This window comes from Drosophila ficusphila, unplaced genomic scaffold, assembly GCF_018152265.1.
Source record: "Drosophila ficusphila isolate 14025-0441.05 unplaced genomic scaffold, ASM1815226v1 contig_106, whole genome shotgun sequence".
Lineage (NCBI taxonomy): Eukaryota > Metazoa > Arthropoda > Insecta > Diptera > Drosophilidae > Drosophila > Drosophila ficusphila.
Window position 1 is genome coordinate 1,898,398 of NW_025063993.1, and position 26,904 is coordinate 1,925,301.

The window sequence follows — 26,904 nt, forward strand, 5'->3', positions numbered from 1 at the left end:
CGATTTACAAGCCGAATTTAACCCTTTATATGGCAATAACTCCGATTTTCTTGATTTTTTTTTTGTTTGGTAGATAAGTGAAAATAAAAAATACACTTCTTTTTAGTTTTTTAATTTTTTTTGGTTTTACCTTATTTTTTTACAAAAGGGGTGTGATGCATTTCTGCATCAAAAGGTCTTAAAAGGAAAAATTTTTTAATATGTGTTTTAGAAAGATAATAACATTCATTCAATATTAAAATATAGTAATTTATATTTTAAATATGTCAATTTAAATTAAATTTTTTAAAGCAATTATTTCTTTTATTAAAACATAAAAAAAATACACATTTTTCGCACTCCGTTTGGGAGAATCCAGTGAAGTTCGTATATTTGCAGTATATTTTTATGTGTTAAGCTACTTTGATGCATATCTGCAACAAAGCGAAATTGTTGATTTATTCGTATTATAATGCAACAAACACAAAAACTCGACAAGATATAGCTAAATATAATATTTACTTGTTTAAAAATATAAATTAAATCAACTACACATTTTTTTTTGTTATTTATATTTGGATGAGAAACTGCACAACCAATTCAGATTTCCACATTTACCAAATTGGCGAGAAAAGTAATCAGCTTTTGAGTATTGGGCAGAATTCTGACTGACTAACACTTGTTATATAAAAAACGAAAGTTTCTGAACTGCATCAAAAAGATTTCAGACAGTTTTGCAACGCCCGTTGAAAAATAAATGAATTTGAACGGTATGTTGCAGATATGCATCGCGGCCATATAAAGGGTTAAACGATTGTCTCTGAATAAAGTAGAAACTATAAATGAACATTTGATTAAGTTCATAAACAAAAGAAGAGGTTTGTCACTTTTTACTTTCAATTGTCAAAGTCTTAGAGCTCATATACATGACCTGGAAGATTCAGTTGTGAAAAATTCAAATGTTTTAGTTCTATCTGAAACATGGCTAAACAATGACATTGAAGTAAACATCACTAATTTCAAATGCATCGCCAAATTTAAACGGCTGAGCACGAGAGCAGGAGGTGTAGGAATATATCATAATTCTAATGATGTTGCTAACGTTGTGACTTCATCGATAGATTTTTCTGTTTCTTCTCCTGACTTTCATGGGTCACTAGCAACAGCAGTTGGTGATTTATGTATGGCTCAATGCCAAATGGAAAATGGTATAAAAATTTTGATTGTTGCACTCTATATATCTCCTAATCAGAAGTTGGACGATATTATTAATTTTCTTCACCATTCATTGTTGCCGTACACAAGTGAAGGTGCCTCTTTACTCGGTAACAATAATGATAAAATACCGATGATTTTAAGTGGAGATTTTAATGTCAATTTTGCATCGGAAAAATCTTTGAAGCTAGTTGAGTTTCTGAAAGATAAATTAAATTTATCCATGAAAAACAGTCCTCAAACGTCAACCACAAGATCAGGCACTACAATTGATGGAGTTTTTACTCGCTCACAAAATTTCGTGGAATGTAAACCATATATTTCATATTTCAGTTACCATAAGCCATTAATTACAAAATTATATAATAACGATGATAACGATGACAATGATAGTAATAATTCTATTATAATTAATGAAATGCTGTTATAATCTTGCTAGCAAAAAGTGAAATAATGTATTATTTGTATTCATGTATATGATAATAAAATCCTTTTGTTAAAACTTTATCTAATTTATTTAATTTATTTAACCAATTTCTGGAAAGTTGCATGTAGATCATTTTGCGAAAAATAAGACCGTAAAGAAGTTTCACTTCTGACATGTGTACTTTGTACGCACACACTTTTTTTTTATTTAAGTTTTTGCACTGCTGCATGTTTATTTGCATGCTGAAAATAGTTTCCTTTGGATAAGACAGTTGTAATCACGTGTGTACAGTGCGCACTGCGCAGTTTGTTTAAAACGTTTTTTTTTTCTCTCTAGTGATATTATAAATATGGATAAATATGGAAAAACGGAATGAATAATGAAAATTTGTGCTTATTTGGACTCAGGCCTTAATGTGTGCTAAATCTCCACTTAAATAAACAGATCGTGAAATGTTGTATGCCAATTTTTGGTAGATAAAGAAAAATAAGAAAAAAAATTATAAAAGGGTCCAAAAAACAAAGTTATAGCTTATAGCGAAAAAGGGCTCCAATTAAACCATGTCCTGCGCCGGTTTGGCTCATTATGAGGGCAACAAAGGGTCTAAAACTACCATTTGGCTTACTTTACACACTTGCCAGCACTTGGTGTTGTCAAAAATGGCAAGGGTTCTCAGAATCACAGAGGTCCATCGGCAGGCAGCTTTTATTTCAACAAGATAATGCTCCAATACACGTGAGCCCCTAGACCACGCTCCTCTTGGAGGCGTGTTCCGACGAGGAACTGAAGTGGCCACCATGTTCCCCTGATCTTAATTCCATAGAAAACATATGGGGGATCATATTTAGAACAAAAAAATTAAAGGCAATTTGACTGCCCAATGCATTTAAAACGCGCCATAAAACAAGATTAGGATTCATTGGACGCCAATTTAAAAAAAAAAAACAAGAAAGGAAGCTAGCTTCGGCAAGCCGAAGCTTATATACCCTTGCAGTCCGCAAATAATTCGAACAGAATACATAAAGGCTAAACAACATTTCTATTAATTTTCCATATTTTTCACTATTGTTCATATGGCAGCTATATGATATAGTCGTCCGATTTTGATGAAATTTGATTTGTTATTCAAGAGTCGTTAGAAAACTTTATATTCCAAAAATCTTCTTCTGATGAGAAATAACGATGTTATCATTTTATTTCCGTTAATTCTATACAGATTTTTCGATCTTTCCTATGGCAGCTATATGATATAGTTGTCCGATTTTTATGAATTTTTTTTTATAAATCAAGGCTAGTTAAAAAACTTCATACTCAAAAAATCATAGTCGTGTGATGAAAAACAATGACGTTATCAATTAATTTCCATTACTTCTCTATATATTTTTTGGTCTCTCTTATGGCAGCTATATGATAGAGTTATTCGATTTCGATAAAATTTAAACCGAAATTCAATAGTAGTTATAAAACGCCATCTGGAAGAAATCAAGTCGATCTGATCAAAAACAACGGAGTGAGATTTTTTTTTTTCAATCTCTCGTATGGGAGCTATCCGATATAGCCGATCCGGCTCGTTCCGACTTATATACTGCGTGCAATAACTACACAACTTTTGGGAAAGTTTCAGCAAGATAGCTTCAAAACTGAGAGACGGACAGACAGACAGACGGACAGACGTACAGACGGATTTCGATTCAGATCGTGATGCTGATCAAGAATATATATACTTTATAGGGTCTGAGGTGCCTCCTTCACTGCGTTGCAAACTTCTGACTGAAATTATAATACCCTTTGCTCTGCAAGGGTATAAAAAGTTAGCGTATTCAATGAAAAATGAAATTATTCAAGTGTTAAAAGGCAATGGCAAGTGCACCAACTATTAATTAGTTATAAATTTTTGGTTAAAATAAAAATTTGTTGAAAATTTATGAAGTGTCCTATGAAAATGAAAAAATGTAACTGCATTTTAGAATCACAATAGAATAGAGATAATAACTAAAAAAAAAATTATAGATTTCGATGATTTTTGTCTTTGCTACGAGCGATCAACCACAAAAGTTGTTAGGTGTCCTATCCAAATGAAACGAACTGTATGTGATGATTTACAGAAAATTAATCTTCTACAAGAAAAGCCTTGGCAATTCTCCAAATTTGAGTTCCAGTGTGAAATATTTAAGTGTTCTAAATAAAAATTAAATCAGAACGCTATAGCCGGTTACTTAGAACATTGTAGATTCATATTGGCTGCTTATTTATGATTGCGGGCACCACCTATTTACCTTAGATGGTTCAACAACAAAAAAAAAGGAACTTTTAAGAAAACTAAACAACTTATGTATGTTTGTGTCTTTTCATTTATCAGAACCACCACTAAAAATCAAAAGACTCCAATTTGATGAGCCAGAAAAGTATACATTCCGTTATATGTACATTACTTAAATTACCTATAACAATTTTTTCAATTTACAAAACAGACATCCGTGACGCGTAAGTTTATTGACCTGTGCAGTTACATATGTGCAATAGTTTATTTAAAATTGTTGCAACTGTATAAAAATATCAAATTTTCAAGAAAACGAAATAAATTTTATAAACTCGATCGACTGTATTGCTGCGAGAAAAACAATAAATTTTGAAATTGGTGAATGTTTTTTAAATTCAAATGTTTGCAATGCTACGTTAGACCCCGTAAAGTTTTCTTGATCAGAGATTAGCCGGCGTTAGCCGGCGTTAGCCAACGTTTGGTAACATTTGGGAAGAAAGTAATAGCAATAGTAAAACTGCAAAGTCTTTGAATGATTATCTTAATTTAATAGTGCTGTTATGGTATTTTTCAAGCAATACTCTTTTAAATTTACAAGCGCTATGCCCTAGGCGCGGGCTCAGATTCGCCGCACCTAAACCCGCTGCAGTCAGCATTAATATAGCTAGCAGAGGAGATCGAATAAAACAACGGGTCAAAATTATAACGCCCGTTTCTTTTTTCATAGAGGCCTACCTTTTTTCAGATGGTGTTTTCTTATGACTTTAAAATTAAAAGAAAATTATGAGAAAAATTCGACTTAACTAACAATAACTAACAAAGATCTTGCAACTGTAGTTTTGTGATAGCTGCACATGCTCGCCGACACTAGCTTCTCCATATTTTTAAAAAACATTGGCTAATGTTGAACACCTTAAAATTAGAGTTAATCCAATAACTCAATAACTCGGCTGTATCATGGTACAATTATACATTATAATTGTACCATGGGCTGTACTGTAAATTGGCTTTGGCAAAATCTCTAGCTATTTTTATCGATGGTGATCTATCGGCTATGGTTCTTACTTGTCCATCACTAACGCAAAATCAAGAAGAAGAGTAATGTGTACATTTTTGTGTCGCTCTTTTTGCCAAATTTAAGAATTGAAAACCATAGTTAGTTGTGAGATTGCAACTTATCGCTTTCAAAGCAAGTTCCCCAGCGCACATTAGTGTTCTGGGCTGCTCTGGAAACAAGCTTTCAGCCACCTTTCGTCTCCAACACTCAGCGGATATGGCACGCCCAATTTTTCCCAATCAGCAGAAGATAGCTGAGAAACTAATCATCTTAAACGACCGCGGCCTGGGCATTCTAACGCGGATATACAACATAAAGAAGGCCTGTGGGGACACCAAATCAAAGCCCGGCTTTCTATCCGAAAAGTCTTTGGAGTCTAGCATTAAGTTCATTGTGAAGCGTTTCCCCAACATCGATGTGAAGGGCCTGAATGCCATCGTCCACATCAAAGCGGAGATCATCAAGTCGTTGTCCCTTTATTACCACACGTTCGTGGACCTGCTCGACTTTAAGGACAATGTCTGCGAGCTACTCACCACTATGGACGCTTGCCAGATTCACCTGGACATTACACTTAATTTCGAGCTTACCAAGTATTACTTGGACTTGGTTGTGACCTACGTGTCACTGATGATTGTCCTATCTAGAGTCGAAGACCGCAAGGCAGTGTTGGGCCTTTACAATGCAGCCTACGAGCTGCAGAACAGCCAGGCTGACTCGGGATTTCCCCGCTTGGGACAGATGATTCTCGATTACGAGGTCCCGCTGAAAAAGCTGGCAGAAGAATTTATTCCTCACCAGCGGTTGCTATCAAGCGCGCTGCGCTCGTTAACCTCCATCTACGGACTACGAAACCTGCCGGCAGACAAGTGGAGGGAGATGCAAAAGCTGAGTCTGGTTGGCAATCCGGCTACACTTCTCAAGGCCGCGCGCACGGACACCATGTCATGCGAATACATCTCCCTGGAGGCAATGGACCGCTGGATTATTTTTGGCCTGCTGCTGAACCACCAAATGCTCGGTCAATACCCGGAGGTCAACAAGATTTGGTTGTCCGCTTTGGAGTCCAGTTGGGTGGTGGCTCTTTTCCGCGACGAGGTTTTGCAAATTCACCAGTACATTCAGTCTACCTTTGACGGAATAAAAGGATACAGCAAGCGCATTGGCGAGGTTAAGGAAGCATACAACACCGCGGTTCAAAAAGCTGCTTTAATGCATCGCGAGCGACGCAAATTCCTACGAACTGCATTGAAGGAGCTTGCCCTTATAATGACAGATCAACCAGGACTGCTAGGACCAAAAGCAATATTTATTTTCATCGGTCTTTGTCTTGCTCGCGATGAAATCCTTTGGCTTCTCAGACACAATGACAATCCGCCTCTGCTCAAGAATAAAGGTACGTTACCGACTGATTTTTGTTCGACTCTTCTGACTCTGTTTCTTTCACAGGAAAAAGCAATGAGGATCTGGTGGACAGGCAGCTGCCAGAGCTTCTCTTTCATATGGAGGAACTGCGCGCACTGGTGCGTAAATATAGTCAGGTTATGCAGCGGTACTACGTGCAGTACCTGTCTGGCTTTGATGCCACGGATCTTAATATACGAATGCAGAGCCTGCAAATGTGTCCGGAAGACGAGAGCATAATCTTTAGCTCGTTGTACAACACAGCTGCCGGGCTGACAGTAAAGCAGGTTGAGGATAACGAGCTATTCTACTTCCGACCGTTCCGTTTGGACTGGTTCCGACTACAAACGTACATGAGCGTTGGAAAGGCTGCCCTCAGGATCACAGAGCACGCTGAACTTGCGCGGCTTTTGGACTCAATGGTGTTCCACACTCGAGTGGTTGATAATTTGGACGAGATACTGGTGGAGACATCGGATCTTAGTATTTTCTGCTTCTATAACAAAATGTTTGACGACCAATTCCACATGTGCTTGGAATTCCCCGCCCAAAACCGCTATATCATTGCCTTCCCCTTGATCTGCAGCCACTTCCAAAACTGCACGCACGAAATGTGCCCGGAGGAGCGTCACCACATACGCGAAAGGTCTCTCAGCGTGGTAAACATCTTCCTTGAGGAAATGGCGAAAGAGGCTAAAAACATTATAACCACAATTTGCGACGAACAATGCACTATGGCAGACGCTCTCTTACCTAAGCACTGTGCTAAGATCTTGTCCGTCCAGTCCGCCCGCAAGAAGAAGGACAAGTCAAAGTCAAAGCATTTCGACGACATTCGTAAGCCGGGTGACGAGTCTTACCGAAAGACGCGGGAGGATCTAACGACCATGGACAAGTTGCACATGGCCTTAACGGAGCTCTGTTTCGCTATCAACTATTGTCCCACTGTCAACGTGTGGGAGTTTGCGTTCGCCCCTCGCGAGTATCTCTGCCAGAACCTGGAGCACCGCTTCTCCCGGGATCTTGTAGGCATGGTCATGTTTAACCAGGAGACAATGGAGATCGCCAAGCCTTCGGAGCTGCTGGCCAGCGTTCGAGCCTACATGAATGTGCTGCAGACCGTGGAAAACTACGTGCACATAGACATAACACGAGTCTTCAACAATTGCTTGTTACAGCAAACGCAGGCCCTGGACTCTCATGGCGAAAAGACTATCGCCGCTTTGTACAACACCTGGTATAGTGAGGTTTTACTGAGGCGAGTATCGGCCGGCAACATCGTGTTCTCCATCAACCAAAAGGCATTTGTACCCATCTCTCCAGAAGGCTGGGTTCCTTTCAACCCGCAGGAATTTTCTGATCTTAACGAGCTTCGAGCACTAGCAGAACTTGTGGGACCTTATGGTATCAAAACGCTGAACGAAACCCTAATGTGGCACATAGCCAATCAGGTGCAGGAGCTGAAGTCGCTGGTAGGCACCAACAAGGAAGTGCTTATCACACTGCGCACCAGCTTTGATAAACCTGAAGTGATGAAAGAGCAATTTAAGCGACTGCAGGACGTGGACCGCGTGCTGCAGCGTATGACGATCATTGGGGTGATTATATGCTTCCGCAATTTGGTGCACGAGGCTCTCGTTGATGTACTTGACAAGCGCATACCCTTCCTGCTCAGCTCTGTTAAGGACTTTCAGGAGCACTTGCCCGGAGGGGACCAGATCCGCGTTGCCTCCGAGATGGCCTCGGCAGCCGGTCTGCTTTGCAAAGTGGATCCCACTCTGGCCACGACGCTAAAGTCAAAGAAGCCAGAATTCGATGAAGGTGAGCATCTAACTGCCTGCCTTCTGATGGTCTTTGTGGCCGTCTCCATTCCAAAACTGGCCCGGAACGAGAACTCCTTCTACAGGGCCACCATCGATGGGCACTCAAACAACACGCACTGCATGGCGGCGGCCATAAATAACATCTTCGGAGCCTTGTTCACCATCTGCGGGCAGAGCGACATGGAAGACCGCATGAAGGAGTTTCTCGCTCTTGCCAGCTCCTCCCTTCTCCGCTTGGGCCAGGAGTCCGATAAAGAGGCAACTCGCAACCGCGAATCCATCTACTTGCTGCTCGACGAGATCGTCAAGCAATCGCCCTTCCTCACAATGGATCTGCTGGAATCCTGCTTCCCCTACGTTCTCATACGCAACGCGTATCATGGCGTTTACAAGCAGGAACAGATCTTGGGACTGGCGCTCTAAAAGCGGCAGCGCTCTGTGCCCCTAGTGTACTCCGAATATTGCTTACGTAGTTTACTCGCCGGTCGACTGTCGATCACTATGCTTATCTAATATACTTTACAACTGTTAAACATACCCTAATGTATTCTAGACACTGCATTTTTATACTCGTACTACTTCGAATAAAGTGCTTATGTAAACCAAAATGATGAAGAATTTAGAGATTGATAAGCTATCTCTTGATCGGTATGTATATTCTTTATTTCGCCATATTGAAATATGTGCCCACTCTTTCGAACGTGCAGCTCACCCGCTTAGCTTTCTGTTACATTTTCTTGGACACATGCGCACATGTGTGTGTATATTAAATATGTGTTTAGTGGAAAAATCTTCCTCAATATTAAATTATTTGGTCACGTTCAATATTACGTTGTAGGCTTGTGTACAAATACTTGTAGGCAAGTAGTAAAATATGTTTTCGTTATTGGTAATGCGATTTCTTGTTAATTATCATTGGTAGTATTTAAATTTCGGGTTTGGGCTTTCAATTCCGATACAAAGACTCTTGATTAATCCTTAAATCATGATTTTTTAAGTGAACTGGGTAAGGTTCATTATACCGGATGCTGGGGACATTTTGAGAATATTTCTTTCCATGATGATAATGCAAACCGAAATCTTGTATGAAAAATTTTGCTCTAATATGCTTCTCTCCAAATCAGGCTTAAGAATCTACAATATGTTTTGGTTAAATGTACCAAAATCACTACACGCTGCTAAAAAGCTGTGAATATTTGAATTTTCATCTGTATTTGTGTTTAACATTCTCGATATCTACATTTGGGGTTTCGTTTATTATACACATACCATATTATTAATTTAATAGAAGGTATTATTAATTATGTGACGCTGAATATTTTTCTAGTTCGTATAATTTATTTAGCCTGTTTCTTTTGTTTGCTTTACTTGGTTTTGCATGAAAATGTTTTCCTTTTCAGTCAGTCAGTTTAGGCATCTGTTGACTTAAAAATTGTCGTCATTGTCTTTTGTTTTGGTTTTACTTGCTTCTCAGTTAATAAAAAATATATATTATGTTTACACTTATGCACGTTGTCGAAATAAAAACTTGAAAAACATCATGCGAAAATTCTCGCGCTTGCTTTCGTCGTTAAAAATAAAATCGCTTCTTTAGTAATTACATGTTAAAGCTCTCAAGTACAAAAATTAAAAAGCTTAAAAAATTTCACGCGGATCGTCCTCTCCACATGTCGTATGTGTGTGTATAAGGGGTGTGTACCGAGTCCTTCAATGCTAACCTTTCATCAACGGGCTCCCTTGCTAACGTACATATATTACTTCTCTTTATGACAAATTGGTTTGCATATAAAAGTTAAGCCTAGAAATACAATACGAGTACGAAATACGTATGTTATGTATGTATTATTAAGTGTGCCTGTGTCTGTTGTCTCTCTGGCTTCTCTGATTTCCCGACACTCCGATTTTCTAGACGAACTCCTCCTGCTCCAGCCACGGATGCTGCAGGCACTCCGCTGCCGAGGCGCGAATAACCGGATTGTACTCGAGCATGGGCAGGAGGAAGTCGGAGAACTTCTTGGCCTCCACCGGATCCCAGTCGTACTTCTCCACCAGCACGTTCATCAGACTCCAGGGCTTCAGCTTGGTGATGTTCCTCAGGCTGCCTGCAATCGGATAACGCCGAGGAGCTCTTATCCACCAGTCACTTAATCGGATCTAAGATAGAAGACCTACCGTAGCTGGTGAAGTACTTGAGGCCGTGCTTGCCTCGCAGGATCACGGACTGCGGTATGGAACCCAGCAGCTCGACAATGTGCGCCAAGTGATCCTCGTCCCGGCTGTAAGACTCGCCGGCGTGTGGATCGAAAAGGTAGTCGCCCGTGGCCAACTCGAAGGCCAGGCAGGCGGTGCTCCAAATGTCGGCGGTATAATTGTACGGCGCTCCCAGCAACACCTCGATCGATCGATACTGGCGCGTCTGGATGTCCTCGGTGAAGTGATGGTACTGAGAACGAAAATGAAACCATGAAAATTGATATTTTTAAATATAAAAAAAAGGGAATATTAAATTTTAAATATTATATAAATATTAAAGTTTAATTCATTTAACAACCATATATTTAATGAAAACGATTTAATATAAACAACAGAAAACGGCTTAAATGTCTTTTCGATTTAAAAACTTGTTTGCACAACCACGAGAATAGTGGATACTCCCAAAATAGTAAATACTGTTTACTATCCCAAAACCTATTGCCGTCTAAGCCAAGCTTAGTCCACAATAAAAAAATTTTCCTATTTCATTCAACACGAATCACAATGTAAGAGATTTTGAGTTATTAAAATAAAAAAAGTGTTCTAATGTTCTAGTTTTGTTAATGCACATTGGGAAAACTTCTCTTAAGATTAAAGATAACAATGGTCTCACAGGGATAGATGCAAGCTGCTTAAGAAACTTTTTTCATTTTTGATTTGTTTAGAGAGGTAGAAACTATTGTACAGGATATCGGGAATCAGGATACTCACGTCGTAGCAGGCATTGCCCAAGTCGGCGATCTTCACCCGGACGTTGCTGTTGTTGATCAGCGACTGGATCGTGTACGTGTTGTTCTGGCTACTCTGACTCTGGTTCTGCGAAGGAATGGCATTGGCATTGACATTTAGTTTTGCGATTGCTGTTGTCGTTGTCATTGTGGTTGTTGTCGCTAAGGACATCGCGTTGGTTGTTGTTGTTGTTGATGTTGATGTGCTTGTTGTTGTATGATCGCCATTATAGAGCTCAGTGCTTGCGGCTGTTGTTGTACAGGATGTACTGGTAGTTGGAGCTGTTGCAGTTGGCGCTATTTGCGTGAACGAGGGCGTGCACGTGCTGGGGGGGCGTGGCAAAGGCGGAGGCGGAGATAGAGACGGAGACGGAGGAGGGAGTGGCACTTGGAGGGGCGGAAGTGGAGGTCGTTTCGTAACTGGTGTTCGTGTTGGTGAGGCCGTATTCGTTGGGCAAGGACGTGCACGTGCTAAGAGTATTCGCGTTGATCTTGGACTTGGCTATCGTGTTGGTGTTCTGGGAAGGACAGGAGTTGTTGGTGGAGCTCGGGGTGGGCAGCTGTGTGTATTGAGTAATGCGGCATATAAATTGGTTCACACAAAGAAAGGAAGAAAAAGAATACACAATGTTGGTTTGCTTATTTGTAGGCTTATCTAGTCGGTGCGTATAACGAAAACACAATCAGCGTGGATGTCAAAGCTGGGATTGTCTGTCGAAATCCCAACAGTGATTACCACTAAATATTTTCCCAATGAAATGTGTTGTTTGTCATTCCATTTGAGACTTAACGATAACATCAGGCACGTATCCAGGGGGGGTGCCCGGGGGGCCCGGGCACCCCCCGAAATCTTTAAATTCAAAAATTTTTTCTATTTAAGATTTTTCATTAAAAAGTCTTCAGTAGAAGAAACCTGACCTAACAGGAACGTATAGATCAGTAGACTGAAACTAAGCCAAATTTAATTTAATTTATTGAATTTATTCGAATAAGTCCACATTTTTTATTGATTTTTGTCCTTGAGCACCCCCCGAAACAAATTTCTGGATACGGGCCTGGATAACATATAGATATAGTAAGACGGCATTGGCTAGAACATTAACAGCTAAGCTTACACACACGGCATTCTTACAGTTGCGGCCAAAATATCACTGCAAGTCAAGATAATTGTGTTGTTAAATTGCTCTTTAACTCTCTTCCAATAGAGAAATAATATTTTTAGAATATTTACTTAGCAAGAATAATTTTACAATAGGGGCCGTCCATAAACCTCGTGACGCTCCTAGGGGGGTTCATCAGAGTGTCACGCTTTGTTGTAAGGAGGTTGTAATTTGTATCTATACATACCTATGTGATGCGTCACATAGGTGGAGGGGGTCAAAAAAGCCAAAAATTAGCGTCACGAGGTTTATGGACGGCCCCATATTATTTTAGTGTGTCTTGATAGTAATTTACAGTAGCTGTGTGGATGCTAGATTTTAGATCCCCCTTAAGAGTTAAGATCCGCAAAAGAAATCCATAGTTGACTATATATGAATTGTTTGAGGTTTCTCGTAATGTTTTGACCGCAACTGTATATTCACACCAAGAATGCATAAAATTAAGGGGTAGCACAAGAAACGTTAAGCAGTATTCGTTACACAAACATCTAAAGCTGGCAGTGCCCACAGTAAATCAAGCATTCGTATTTTCGTTCCAGGCTTCACCTTCTGGGAGCAAGCGTGTGGGTCAGTGTGGGTGTGGGTCAGCAAATGGGAACTCAAGAGCGATAATCGGAATCAGTATGTAAGCATCGGCAGAGTCGGGGGATTCTCTCGTAACAAACAAGTTAAGCAATAACAAACACGTTATCGAACGGCTAAAGGCTAAAGGGTTTGGGCTACTGAGCAAGCAGCTATCCCACATCCAAACCCACTTTACCTCTGCAACCGCTTTCGAATTGGCAACGGTCTCAGGTTCAGATTCGAGTACGGGCTCGGTCTCGGGCTCCGGGTCGAGATCGGTGGGCGTGTCGATAGCCAGCGTGTCGGACTCGGGATCCTCCTCGCCATCCCCAGAAGACTGATTCGGGGGTCAAACCAAAAGACAATGATAACGCGGAAATAAAAGAAAACGAAAAGGATAAGAACTTGGTGTGTGTCCTTTGGTGTGCAGTGAGTGCTTGCAGGTGGGTTCACAACATGGAGGGTGCAAATGCGTTCCATGCACACCGCAGCGGGCAATCCTTGCCAGAGCTTTCGAGAGTGTGGGGCAGGGACGAATGGGTTGGGACCTACGGATCTGCGGATCCGCGGGCCCTTCGACCTGGAAGAGAACTCACCTTGGCAGTGATTTTCTTCTCCGCTCGGTAGCGGTTGTTCAGGTTCGCCGATCCGCCGAGCCCTCCGTTGCACTCGCTGTCCCCCAGCAGGCTGGAGTACTTGGAGGCCAGCGAGGAGGTGGTGTTGAGCGTGGAGGAGGTGGTGGTGGTGTCATCCTTGTCTAGCGATGACATGATCACCGCGGCCAGGGGCGTCGACGAGCTGGAGTTGTTCGCCGTGCTGTTGCTGGTATTTGTGTTCGTGTTGGTCGATCCGTTCGGCTCGATCAGAGGCCACTTGGCGCGGGACTTGGTCTGCTTCTCGATGGAGCTAACTGCAGAGAGAATATGCATAGGTAATCTTGCCGACGTCAATCTTGCTCCAATCTGGCTGGACACTCACTGTACGAGTCGGGGAACTCGGCACCCTTCACCCGCAGACTGTTGATCTCGTCGTCGATCTGCTGGTTCATCGCGGCGGCGTTGTCGATCACCAGCAGGATGTTCTCCGGCTTGATGTCCGTGTGGATGATGCTGCACTTGCTGTGCAGGTAGTCCAGGCCCTCCAGCACCTGGCGGATGATGTTGCGCACCTGGGCGATGGCCAGGCCCTGGTAGTTGTTCTTCACGATCAGCTTGTACAGGCTGCAGCCGAGCGCCTCGAATACCAGGCACGTGTGCATCCCGTTCACGCCGCGCACGGTGAAGTGGTTCATCAGCCGCACGATCCGCTCCCTCTTGGCGTCCATGGGGTCCGCGTCGCGGATCGCCTCCAGCAGCCGGATCTCGTCCGCGGCCGTCTCGATGTAGTGCGGGGCACTCTTCACCACCTTTAGGGCAACGTACTTCTCGTCTCTGCGGGCAGCGTTGGATGAATTATACCTAGGGGTAACCTTTGCTAGCAACACTCACTTGAGATCCCGACACAGCCACACGGTGGAAAAGTGACCCCAGCCCAGTTTGCGGACCACGCGAAACCGATTGTCGAAGATGTCCCCGATGACCACTGGGTGGTAGCCGCCACGGCAGTACTGGGAGGCGTCCTCCTGCTCCTCGTCCGAGACATAAAGGCTGCTGTCGGAGGAGTCCGGGTAGATTTCGTCGGTAGTGCTCAGGGTCCCGCGGGGCTCCGATCTGAAAACGGGTTAGAGGTTAAAGGATTATTGGGGTACTTAGCAGTGTAAACTAAGCAGGGTTAACTAAAAGGTCTAAGGTCATTCTGACTTAGTTAAGGTACCACGAAACCCACTTAAACTCGAGCACTTCCGTTTCCTCCTCCTTGACCGGTTCTGCCAGCGGAGGCAGCTTGATCGTGAGGGGTTGCTCCCGGGGCGGCAGGTAGGTGTCCAGGATCACCTCCCCGGGGGTCACGGGCTCGAAGAGAAGGTCCATGTGGCGATGGTGCTTCGGCCGCTTGGACTGCTGCCGCAAGGCGATAAGGATTGGTCCGGCGGAGACGCAATTGCGCTTCTTAGTGAACCGCTTGCGGCGCTTCTTCTCCTCCACCTCCAGCAGGGCCTCCGTGGCCGCTTCCTGGGCGGCGCGCTTCTCCTGCTCGGAGACGAAGTTGAAGTCGCGGCTCAGCTCCTTGGCCACGTCGATCGTGGCGTCCGGTGACGGCTCCGGCACGGAGCTGCAGCTCCACAGCCGAAGCAGGTGCATCAGGTAGAGGAACAGAAGCAGCAGGCTGCCCTGCAGCACGGCCACGAAGATCGGGTCCTGGGCGAGGGTCTCAACAACGAGCCGGCCCAGCAGATGCAGCCTCCCGGCCAGGGATGCGAGGAGCTGTAGGCGGTCCAGATAGACGGGGTAGAGGTCCAACCAGTGGTCCATCAGGGCCGCCCGCCACCCGATTCCCGCCGTGGCGTTGGCCTCCGGCGGGCAGGTGGCCTCCTCCGGGCGGGGGGTGCGTGCCCCAGCCATCCATTTCAGACTCGCTTCACTGCTCGATTCGACAATTGGATTTCCGTCGCGGCTTTCGCGCGTTCATGGCCCCGGGTGCAGTAACGGGGGGCGGCTGTGGGCGTGCGTGTGGGCGGGCGGCGACCTTGACTTTTCTAGGCCCCCACTTGCATCACGGACACCGACACGGACACGGAACCGAACAGCCGAGCGAGTTTGGTCGAAACACAAACAGTACGCCTGCACACACACCCCTTACATAACAGTGGCCCGTGGCCCGTGCGGGGTAAATAAATAAAGTATCGCGCAGCGGAAAAATCTGAATTATGAAAAGTATCTGTATCTCAATTTGTATCTGCGCGAGTGTCTTCCTCGCTCGTCCGATTTGTTCAGTTGCGTCCGCGAGAATGTCGAACGGCTTTGGCTTTTCGCTTTTGTTTTTGCCGCCTCTTCCTGAGCGGCCAAGGCGCAGCCGTTTCCAACTCGCGCGAGTATTTTCTGTTATTTCAGTTCTGTTCGTGTTTTCTATTTTGTCACAACTAAGTTTAGTCCCCGCCCGCCCTCCTTCCCCCACCCTTCCCCGATTTTCACCGTGGAGTGTGAGTGTGTGCGGATCACCACCTAGAAACCGTGCCCACCGATATACATTGAGAGAAACTGAGAAGACACATTTCGACGATTTAGGATTTTAGGGTTAAATATTGTATTTGCTTTGAAAGCTTCCAGCGTTTTTGAAACGGTTTTAAAATAATTTTCAAGAATTTTTTCAATGACTCCTCTTCATTCTAACTTGAAAATGATTTTTTGATCATCATAATAATGATGTCTTTGTTTGTATCTGTTAAAAGATTTTCGCAAGAACTTAAATTTGTTAAATTATTCAAAGGGTACTTTAAATACATTTTTCTTATGAAGTCGGAAGAATTGTTTTCGCTGTGTATATCTGCTGGCGTCATTATCCAATGTACTTCATCAAGTTGATGTCGTTGTTGTTGTGGTTTCTGTTCGGCGCCTTTGCCGGTCATGGACTGCACCACACCAGGAAAGAATCCACACATGAACACTCACATGCGAGCCCCTTCACATCATTATCATCAAGTTCTTTGAGATTTCTTAGGCACCATGCCAAGTTTTCGCTCGCCTTTGCCGAGGGGTATTCGACAAGCAGGATTTCAAATACCTTGAATTCCAGAAGGTTTCGAAACCACATCGAAAGGTAGTTTCGAGCGTTCGGGTGCGATTGAAAAATTCCCTGCAATGCAACTGCACCCCCGCCCCGCAGTCAGTATGCAAATGCTTAGGGGGTCATAAAATGACTAACCAGACTTTATTGATTTTCGCAACCCCTGGAAACCCCTCCTTACTTGGGCCAGTCTTTGTTCCTTGTGGAGCTATGACGACTCCTTTAAAAGGGAAACACTGGCCCCTTGAGTCACCCTACGCCTCGCCCACTGAAGCACCTTACTAGTCGCCGCTGCCTCCATATTATTATTTATAGACGCCGAAAGAGGCGTATGAACACATAAATCGCTGAGAAATCAGTGCGAAAACAAAGCATCTAGAGCCACAGAAACGTCATCGTTTCGCTCGATTGCAGCGGGATTTTCGGATTGTGGGGGGCTTGAGTGGCCAGAAGGTAGGGGGCGGTGGTTCAGATGGGTCAGGGGATGCTCGTCGGTTAGCCACTGGCGTCACGTGGTGCCCGCTTGCGGTTAGGGCAAATTAAAAACGTAAACAAACGGAGCGGTCTGCAAAAGGGGGAAGTGCCGAGAGGCGACCGGCTTTGGATTACGAGTGCGGGAAATGGTGGGTGGAGCGAGGTGGGGTTGGGAAAACAATTGGGGAACTATGCCACACAAGTAAGTGGTGTGTGGGATTGTTATCCCATTCGGGCATTAGTTGAATGTCAGCGCACAGTGGAATGGAAGGGATCGACCGAAGGTGCTCCTCTTTTGGCTTCGTGGCACCTTGTAAGGCCCACTGTTCCCGCACAGTGGGAATGCAAACACTTGGCCGGCCAATCCACTCAGATATTGGGGCTGAACGTTACAGTTCGATAAATTCATTTGTGAGCGAGAGAAACGTGCAACACACGGAGCGTATACTTGATTTGCATAGTTTGAGCGAAGTGAATAACAACTGAAAAATATGTTTTCTTCTTTGATATTTTGCATACAGTTTTCTTTATAACAATATTTTAATTTTAAGAAAAAAAGTAGATTCTTTAATCACATTTGAATCAGTTTAAAATATTTTTCGTACATAATGTAACACGCATTTTGCAGGCTTTTTGACTCGTTTATTTGCAGTATTGTTAGCAATTTGTTATTTTTTGGTGAGTTGTTGTAATGTGAAAAAATAAAATCTTGACAATATTACTTAGGAAAAAAGCAATATCTATATATACGAAAACTTTTTTTTTGAGAGGTATTGCTGATAAAAAACAAATTCAGAGGGAAATTTTAAAACAAAAAGTATGTCATAAAATTTAAATCATATTATAATAATAATAAGAATAAACGAACTTTAACCAGTTGTTTTTTTTACTATAATAACGACTGTCTCAAATCGTAATGTGAAAACACGCATATTACCTCCAAACCTAAATCTACCTTCCCGTTAAGGAAACCTAACGTTTACACTTATTGAAGCGAAATTATAGCTTTGGGCTTAAATAAAGCATTATCAACGATGTAAACTGCTTTTAAAACAAAGAGCTATGCTGTAGCCTTATTTGCAGTTACTGAACCCGGGAAGTGTTGAGTTTTAGTAAGAACGACATTTCTGGGATACTCACAGGCTCACGAAGGGACCTCGCAGGGCCGGCATGTCCCGGCGTCGGTTGAGCGGCGGAGAGAGGGACAGCGAGAGGAAGTCCTGCTGGGCCTTGTCCTCGTCCACGATGCTGGTCGGGGTGCTGTAGATGCGCGTCGTGGGCAGGTAGCCAATCTGCTGCAGGAAGTCGTCGCGGTAGGAGAGCTTGGTGGTTGACTGCGAGGAGGTCAGCGGCAGCGACAGCGGGGATCCGTAGAGCGGGGCCAGCGGCAGGGCCGCAGACATGGTGGCCAGCGAGAGGGGCTGCTGATAGAGTCCTCCTGCTCCAGCCCCACTTCCAGATCCCGGTCCCGCCCCCGCCATTGACCCAGTCCCCGATCCTGATCCCGATCCTGTTGCAGTACCGTTTCCGTGGTGGTGCAGGTGGAGGTGGTGCGGCGCGGTGGTTGCCGACTGGGCAGCGTGAAAGTGCGGATAGGGGATGCCGTGGCCGTAGGCGGGGGCGCGCGACAAGAAGGGCGGGGCAATGATCTTGTCGTCGAAGCTGCGCCGGAAGCTGAAGCCCTTCAGCGAGTGGCTGTAGTTGCGGTGCGAGAGCGGCGAGCTGCCCAGGTCGATGCTGGCCGCCGGGCCTAAGATGCCGGCGGAGAGAGCTCCGCCGGCCGAAACGACGCTCCCGGTGCCGCCTACCCCTCCCCCTCCTCCTCCCACGGAAGCGCCGGACGCCGTCGTGGTCGAGGTGGAGAGCGGGGGCGAGATGGCGCTCAGCGTGGAGATGCCGCTGTCACTACTGCAGATGCCGGCCGGCAGGGACGAGTGGGTGGGCGAGATGAGGTGTGGGTGGTGGTGCTTGCCGTTGGCGGCGCCGACGAGGCCGGCCATGCCGCCGCTGGGCAGAACGGGCGCCAGGATGCCTCCGCTGCGGTGCGCCCGGGGTGAGAGTCCTGCTCGGCGCGGGGGCTGGTCCTTCGCCTGGTCCTGGTGACTGCTGGGCGGCTAGAAGCGGCTGCCGCGCGTCCTTGTCCGCATCGCTGGCCTGCGCCCTGTGTTCCTGGGTGGGTCCTCGTGTAGCATGCTCCTGTGCGTAGGAAAATCAATGAGGCCCGGACCTAAAACATTTCAGTGCATTTCAAGCAGCGTTTTTCTCGCTTGTAACCCAAATTGCGCATGAAAAAAGTGAGGCGAAAAGCCACACACACGCACACACATACACATACACACATACACTCAACGAACTGGTTCGCGAATGGGGGTTTTTCCACGGCCTCCTCCGAGTTTGCCTGTTCGATTCTGATTCTGATTCAGCTTGAGATTCCACCACTACCGCTTCCGCCTCGCCCTCCGCTGCCTTCGATGCTAGATTCGCGCCCGTAATCTAGTTAACAGCGGAATTGATTTTAGTCGACACTTAATACGAGCACATCAATCACATTTTCCACTTTTGCGTTTCTGGCAGGAGCAGCAGCAGCAGCAGCAGGAAAGCCTCCTTCTTTGTCCGCACTTTGCTCGAACTCTCCGACGGACTGCCCTTCGGGTTCTGAGGCGGAAAACTCTGCGGCGAAGTCCGGAGAGTCCGGGAGCCTGCAGCGCGCATGTGCCGGCGGTTGCCCGTTACTGCCCGAAAACAAAACAAAGCCGGAGCGGAGAGCGGAAAGCGCGAAAGCTAACTGCAGTCAGCTGGCGCCGTCGAAAGTTTAGCTCGGCCCAGAAGGGTTTGTTTACCATCCTGCCGGAGCTTTCCGCAGTCGGACTCGACCACTGGACACCCTGGGGGAGTAGCAAGAGGGACAGGACACGGCGGTGAGTTTGTATAGTAAATTTATTTCGGTTTCTTCGTGTTACACCAGAATACAATTGAAATTTGGAAACAATTGTTAGGTTTAAATTTAAGTTACTTAGTATTTTTGCTTTTGACTTGTACGAACAATAAATACACACGCAAGACCGTAAAATGTAATTATCATTAATTGAATTTCAAATATGCATATGTATACTACAGATGAGCCAGGCAAGTCCCAAGATATTGGGGCCTGGCCCAGAGCTGATCGGCAATAATTGATGTCAATGGTTTAGAATGAGGGTACTACGTATATAAAAGTTAATTACTGCTGGACTACTCGCATTCATTTACATTTAAAAGCGGGTCAACAATTAATCGAAAACCAAACAGGATTCACTTCATTTTGGAAACAATTTAGAATACATAAATATGTGCAATACTTTCGGGGGTTACAATTGAACTTTTGATTACTCGTGTTTGATTCATATATATATATATTTATATAGAGGGGATTATTAATATCTGTTATATAATTTATCCGTCCATTAAACATCGCCCTTCGAAGTGTACTCCTTTGTCGTCCTCCTCTGTCTGACTGTGGGATGCTTAGTTGCTTATTGACTTATTTACATTTGCATTAGAATCGGATCGGAGCAATCTGCTTGGCGCGTCGCTCGACAATTCATCTTCTTTACATAAGTAGTTTTGGCTCTAACAATTCCGTGCAAATTAACAGAAACAGAAACAATCGGCGAAGAGGCGATCTTGCGAACAATTTAGCTAGACTATGCGACGACACAAATGCAAACTAGATACACATATCATATACATATATATAATTACAGTGCCTCTCTTCGCGAGAAGTCGATTCATCGTCCACTGCGGTGAATCCAAAACCACGGAGCTGTGCCGGAAGGGATCCGATCCCCAAGCAAATGTCTGGACTAACTCTCGTTTCACAAATTAGTCAACACCGCTGGTGTTTTAGCATATAGCATGGCTGGACAGCTGGAGATGGTGGTGCGCAGCTTGGCCATCGGTTCGAGTTGAGGACAGCTCTGAAGCTGGGTGACAGGCTTGAACAATGGAATTGGTGAAACGATTACCCGGAGTGGACCAAGATCAACCCGACTGGCCAAGATCGCGCCAAGAGTGGTTTTAAATTAAAGCTAGTGCTACGGCTTAAAATAAATACATAGGTTTTATGTTTACTCGCTTCAACATATCGCGCATCTTAAAAACAACTTTAATAATTATGAAATAAATCTGTTTTCAGGGGATTGTATTTTCTGTGTCTGTTTCTGAATGTGTGGCGTTCGCATGCACCGGGGGCTTGACTCGCTCGCAGAACTTGACTAATATTTTTGATTAACCATATCTAGAGGTGAAGAGAGAGAGAGAGAGAGAGAACAGTAGACAGTGATAAGTGAAAACAAATTAAAACTTACGCGTTGCATAATAAATAATAAAACCAAGGAAAACCAAACAAACTTGAACTAAACTAATGATACTCGTCTTGATCTTTTGATAAAACATACAGATGATAGCCAGGATATTCCAATGGACCTGAGATGGAAAACAAAACTTGCGAAAGCTTGAAAGGATCAGGGAGACGGTCCTCTAAAAGGGGTGGCTTGAGAACGGCTGCCACAGACCTGGGGGACGAAAGACTGGGTCAATCTAGGCATTGGTCTTCGCGTCGCTCGGGCAGTGTACGGTTTAATGATTTCACATGCAGATCTGAGTAGGTGGACCCCATGTTCGCGTGGACGTATGGCTGGGCCTGGGCATGTGTGAGTCTTACATACACAGGGTGCGACTGTCTAAAAAATACCTTGCCGAATACACGAGCTTAACTGCTAAGGAGGTGTTAATCTGATCGCTGGACGGGCTGCGCCGAAGGGTGGCTGAGAACCGGAGCCACTTGTCCAGCGACCGAAGGTTACAATATTTGTTCGATTTATGCACAATAACAAGTTCGATGGTCAAAGACGCTTTGTCGGGTTGCTTAACTGGCTGCCTCCCCCTCGACGGGAGCTGGCTGAGAGGCTGTCTTCTGGAGCGACTGTTTATATACCTGGCGTGTAAGTGGTCTGCTCCGTTGTGTTCAGCGACGTGTTCTCGTTGGCTGCAACGGGGGCGCCAGTGAAGGGGTTGACCCCCACGGCTCCGCTGGGCGGCGGCATGGCGAAAACGGGCTGTCCTCCGGCCTGCTCGCGGGGCTGCGAGGTCACTGGGGCTCCGCCCGCTCCCAAGTTCACGTCGTCGAGATCAACGTCCTCCTGTGGAACACACAAACCATCGGTTAGTCTTGCTCTCATTCTTACAATTGTGCTTCAGGTTCAATTTTTAGAGCTTCAAGGGGTGCTCCCTTGGCAATGTTTAGTCAAAAACCTTCGTTGGGTAAGCAGTCTACAAGCCGCGTTCACTATTCTACAGTTAAGCTACGGATTAATTACTTTTACAGTGCTTACAATTACGAGGACACTTCAAGCCAAATACTACAAAATTATAATCAGCCAGATGACAGCAAAGTAGGAAAATCATAACACATTTACCCAAGCATTTACAGCAGAAGCATGGTTAGCCCATTCTTGCAAACTTATCAGAGTATATCCCCGTATTTTCGTCATCTCTTCGAACGTGCTCTAGATCGAGTTTATTTTGCGACTGAATATTAGTAATAGTGGTTCCCTTGGAACACATAAATTTGGATTGGATTCGGTTATTGCCTGTGTGTTTGTTAGTCGGTGGGTGCCAGTTGGCAGGCGGCTGGTGATTTTGCCCCGAGTTCATGCGCTACTCGTGCTGGTATCGTTTTCGATTCGCATACTTACAAGGCGAGGCGGCTGTCCCAGATGTGGTGGCATATCGTTGACCTCTCGATTGCCATCGGGGCGCTGACGGCGCGGCCGAGAGCGAGTGTGTGGTGGTTGTGGGTGGTAGTAGGTGGTGGATATGATGAGTCGATCGCAAAGAGTTTTGAGAAAAAAAAAGTTAAACAAAAATAGAAACGTAAATGTTCGGCTTCTCTTCCTTAACTCGCAAACAAACAAAGGAGAAACGCTGCAGATGTCGGTGCAAACTAAAACTGAGTGCGCAATGGGACACGTAATAAACAAGAAAAGCAATCGTGGATAAAATCAAAATCGCTGGATTCCTGTCTGGAAACTCGATTTCTCAGTCTCAGACTCAGTCGCGGGAAATCCGAGCGTGTGAGTGTTGTCGTTATCATTAGATTACATTGGTAGGTAGAAAGAGAAACGTTGGAAGCATTTGATGATTTTCGTGAAGTACACATTACAAAACGAGGAGAAGTTATATCAAGATTTCAATACGTAAGGAGAACTTAACTCGAATTGATCGGAAAGTTTGTGGATGGGTTAGTAGTGTTTACCTTGTCCCCAGACACCAGGCTTCTGATTTCCGCCGTGTTTAGAGTGTGTTGAGAACCGAAAACCAAAACCAAACATCATACTTACCGAAACGAAAAACTTAGAACAAAGCTGTGCAACCAGAGGGTCGAGTGTTTTTACAGAGCTAGGACAAAACCAAACAGTTTAGGTGGCGTGCCAGGAAAGCTAATAAACCAGATAAATAATACTAAAAAGTGGTTAAGCGTTTATTGATCGGTAAAATAGTAAGCAAGCGCTGATGTCACACGTACGAGCACGTTTTTGACTAAACATTAGGTTCTTAATCGGAACAACGATACGGATCTCCTCACAAAAATCATCAAAATCGGATTGGGGTTTAGTTGCCCTGAGTACAGTGGGTGGGTGGATGGAAAGCATGCGTTAAAGCGTGTGTATTGGCTTTGCACCAGATTGGTTTTCTTGTTTTCTTAACTAAATCAACATGTTTTCAGTTAGTAGCGGACTTGATTTAATGGGCGGGGTAGGGACTTTAACTTGGCGGGGCCAACTCAAACTTCACTCACATTCAGATGTGCATACTGGTCGTGCGACTCATTGACCGGCGGCTTAAACTTGCCGCAGCAGAAGTTGCAACAGCAGCAGCAGCAGCAACAACAGCAGCATCCGGTGACCACAGCGCAGCAGATGAACAGCGCCTGGAAAAAGATCGAGGGTTTTAACCAGAACATGGATGCTCAAAGCGGCGATTTCTGACCTTCACCGCTGGTGACGTGACCACGAAGTACGCGTTGACATTCTCCTCGCCGAACTGCTCGGCTATGTACAAGCCCAGGGAGCCGTAGTTGTCGTATATGTTCCTCTTGGTCTGATCGCTCAGAATAGAGTGGGCGCGATTCACCTCCTTGAACTGTGGGAACGAGAGCGTTAAGAAGTGTTTTAGAGACTCAAATTTTTTGATAACTTGTGTATACCTTATCGGCCGCATCGACATTGTCGGGGTTCTTGTCGGGATGGTATTTGAGTGCGAGTTTCCGGTAAGTCTTTTTGATATCATCTCCGGTGGCTGTCTTCGGAAGTCCTAGGATTTCGTAGAGCGAGTCGCCAGATGTGCTGAATGAAAACGGGGAAAACCATTAGTACGCTGCCGCATCGTAGTGGGGTTACTATCCACGGAACGGCGTCGGGAATCAACGGCTGATAAGCACAGTCAGATAGCACTTCATGACGCACTGCTTGGTCCGCGGCAGAGTTGCACGGTGGCTCCGACATTGCTTCAGCAGGGTATGTCACTCTCTGGTCGCGCCGACTGAAGCCCAGCAGCGACAAGTGCTATTGAAGGGCTATGAGTCACCACAGCAACAGTTAGCCGTGGCACGCGATGGGAGCCCTTCCAGCACTGGGCCTCTGGGCCTCTGCACCCGCGGGTGCAAACGCTGGCATTGGTGGCGTCCGGGTCGGAAGCAGCTGGCATTGATGGCTCTGCAGAGGGGTCGCGTGCAGCATAAATTGCACCCTTCCGCATGCACACCGTATGGATTTTCTTGAGCAGGTGGCTGCTATTTATAAGCTGGCCAAGTGCAAGGGAGGGAAAGCTATGTATGGCTACACCGCTCTGAGAATCTGCGACCTGATAAGACGGCGAGAGCCTGACAAAGTGGTTGAGGAGCACGGTGATGAGGGTGATTAGAGGCTCAAACGGATGGGCGGGCCCAGGGTCAGTGGGCGGCGGGTGGTGGGCGGCTGCACAGGGCCAAGGACGCTGGCAGTCGTCACGACAGGCGAAGCCAATTCGAGTTCGCCTTGGGCAGCGCCCCAAACTGGGACAGCTAAAAGCGCTTGGCAGTATTAGTCATATCGCTTCGAAGGGGCTAACAGGGCCAACTAACACGGCTATATACATAACTCTCTGGCTGATAACGATTGTGGATAGTTTGCAAGTGATTGGATCTGTGGGTTCGTTGTTATCGCTTATGGCGAATTCGGTGTGTGTTGCACGGAAAGCTGAACATGAAAACAGATCTCCGGTGCCCCGACTTTGAGACACTCTTCATCAAAATTGTTAGCGTCTGCAGGTTACATTACGAATAAATAAGCAAACTAGTAAGGAATATTGTTCAATCGCTTCTGTAAAATATCTTCATATTAATATAGCGATATCCCCATTGAACTTCAATAGGATCGGTTTTAACAGTCGATTATTGAATTTGCCTAGGAATAGAAATCGACATTGTCCGTCAGCATCGGCTTGTCCTTGGCCTTGCCCAGGACGAAATCGCTTGTCGGCCTGTCTACTCCTGCAGCAGCTGCCCCCGTACCCCTCCCCCTGAACTCTCCATCCCTCTTGCCAAGGCCTGATCCTTGTTTATCCCGACGCAAGAGGAATATGCCTGCTGGCCCAAGAAAACTTCTGCCGCGAAAAATCAATTTCGACGCCGACAGCGCTGCCGCTTAGAAGTCTGCGCGCAGCTGCTATCCACACACAAACGCGTACACACATTCCACGTGTGTGTGTACTCTGCCGACCGCGGCTGTGTGTGCGCAGTGGAGGAAAAAACGAAGGAACTCTGCAAAATACTTACGAGAGTTTTCTCTTGTCCATGCCAGGTGCGCTCATTTTGACGCTTGTTTTCCTGTGTCACTTCGCCTGCGAACGGGTAATTATCACTTGCGATCGTTGTCGCACGCCCTGAAAGTCTCTTGCTGCCGAGCACACACCACACACCAAAATTTGTCCGTGTATTCTTCGAACTGCAGTTTGCCGTCGCCGTGCCGTTGCCTCGATTCTTATTTTTTTCGCAATGATTGAGTGTTACCAGACTACGAAATTGCCTTCGACTCACTAAATCAACATCAAATATTCTGATTATATATACTCCCACCAAGGTAACGTTGGTTCGAATCTTGAATTTCCAATCGATAACAACCAACGCGCGATGAATCCAAATTTCCGTTTGAACTTCTTTGAATCCAGGCGTCGGGATCTTCCTTCTAATTTTAACACTTTTAAATGGCATATCATCAGTATACCGTTTAAATTTAATTATTTTCCAACGTATATTATGGAAATTTCTTGATAATTGTATATATGGTCTAACTCAATTGACTTCGTTTCAGTTTGTATTACATGCGTACAGAATTTATCTGAACTTTTTTATTTATTTAGTTTTTATTTTATAACTAAAACTAACAAAGAGTAGTGAGACTGTAAGAACCTTCGTGTCGTGCCGATCACTGATAAATACATAAATTTGTTGGCATTATTTCGGTGTATTGCAATATCTGGTTGAATTGTGAAAAATTTCGTTCGTATAAGCAGTTTATAACTAAAAGCGCCAAAAAAAAGTACTAAGCGGAGGCCCTTTCATATAAGTTTGGGGACCAACCAAGCCATCGAGTTTTCGTCGCAAAACTCGGACGTACACAGTAAGCGGAGTTGTTATAACGTTGCATAAGATTGCAAATCAGGGGTGTCCGAATAAATTGTGTGCTAACTGTATGGATATTATAAATTTGTATACCTTTGCAAAACAAAGAATATTATAAATTCAGTCAAAAGTTTGCAACGCAGTAAAAAGGAAACACCTCAGACCACATAAAGTATATATATTCCTGATCAGCATCACGA

The 26,904-nt window shown here is 44.9% G+C and overlaps 3 protein-coding genes and 1 long non-coding RNA gene across 7 annotated transcripts; 2 read left to right on the forward strand and 2 right to left on the reverse strand.

Moving 5' to 3' along the window:
• The first annotated feature begins 4,967 nt into the window (after positions 1-4,967).
• On the forward strand, positions 4,968-8,773 carry LOC108093575 (membrane-associated protein Hem). The gene is made up of 2 exons (XM_017193689.1): positions 4,968-6,334; positions 6,388-8,773. Exons 1-2 carry the CDS (start codon positions 5,155-5,157, stop codon positions 8,586-8,588), a joined length of 3,381 nt encoding a protein of 1,126 aa, XP_017049178.1. The 5' UTR covers positions 4,968-5,154; the 3' UTR covers positions 8,589-8,773.
• A 33-nt stretch (positions 8,774-8,806) lies between these two features.
• Positions 8,807-19,014, reverse strand: LOC108093576 (SRSF protein kinase 2). The gene is given in 9 exon segments (XM_017193692.2): positions 8,807-10,267; positions 10,338-10,608; positions 11,130-11,480; positions 11,482-11,706; positions 13,067-13,207; positions 13,467-13,780; positions 13,849-14,300; positions 14,358-14,579; positions 18,145-19,014. Coding segments are annotated over 9 exon segments (3,033 nt in total). The 5' UTR covers positions 19,005-19,014; the 3' UTR covers positions 8,807-10,070.
• A 795-nt stretch (positions 19,015-19,809) lies between these two features.
• Positions 19,810-21,187, forward strand: LOC108093579. Its single transcript, XR_001771508.1, has 2 exons — positions 19,810-19,922; positions 20,748-21,187. It is a non-coding gene; the product is annotated as an uncharacterized LOC108093579 (long non-coding RNA).
• Positions 19,924-26,103, reverse strand: LOC108093577 (dnaJ homolog subfamily C member 5 homolog). Of its 4 annotated transcripts, XR_001771506.2 has the most exons (8): positions 25,859-26,103; positions 24,251-24,389; positions 24,034-24,186; positions 23,843-23,974; positions 22,740-22,802; positions 21,980-22,184; positions 21,351-21,557; positions 19,924-21,280 (listed from the first exon to the last, which is right to left on the reverse strand). XR_001771506.2 is itself a non-coding variant. In XM_017193700.2 (7 exons), exons 1-7 carry the CDS (start codon positions 25,891-25,893, stop codon positions 21,258-21,260), a joined length of 750 nt encoding a protein of 249 aa, XP_017049189.1. In that variant the 5' UTR covers positions 25,894-26,102; the 3' UTR covers positions 19,924-21,257. The 4 variants fall into 4 exon arrangements, 2 of the variants coding, with proteins under 2 accessions (XP_017049189.1, XP_017049190.1); XR_001771507.2 differs by lacking the exon at positions 22,740-22,802; XM_017193700.2 differs by lacking the exon at positions 21,351-21,557 and having other exon boundaries at positions 25,859-26,102.
• Positions 26,104-26,904: the final 801 nt, after the last annotated feature.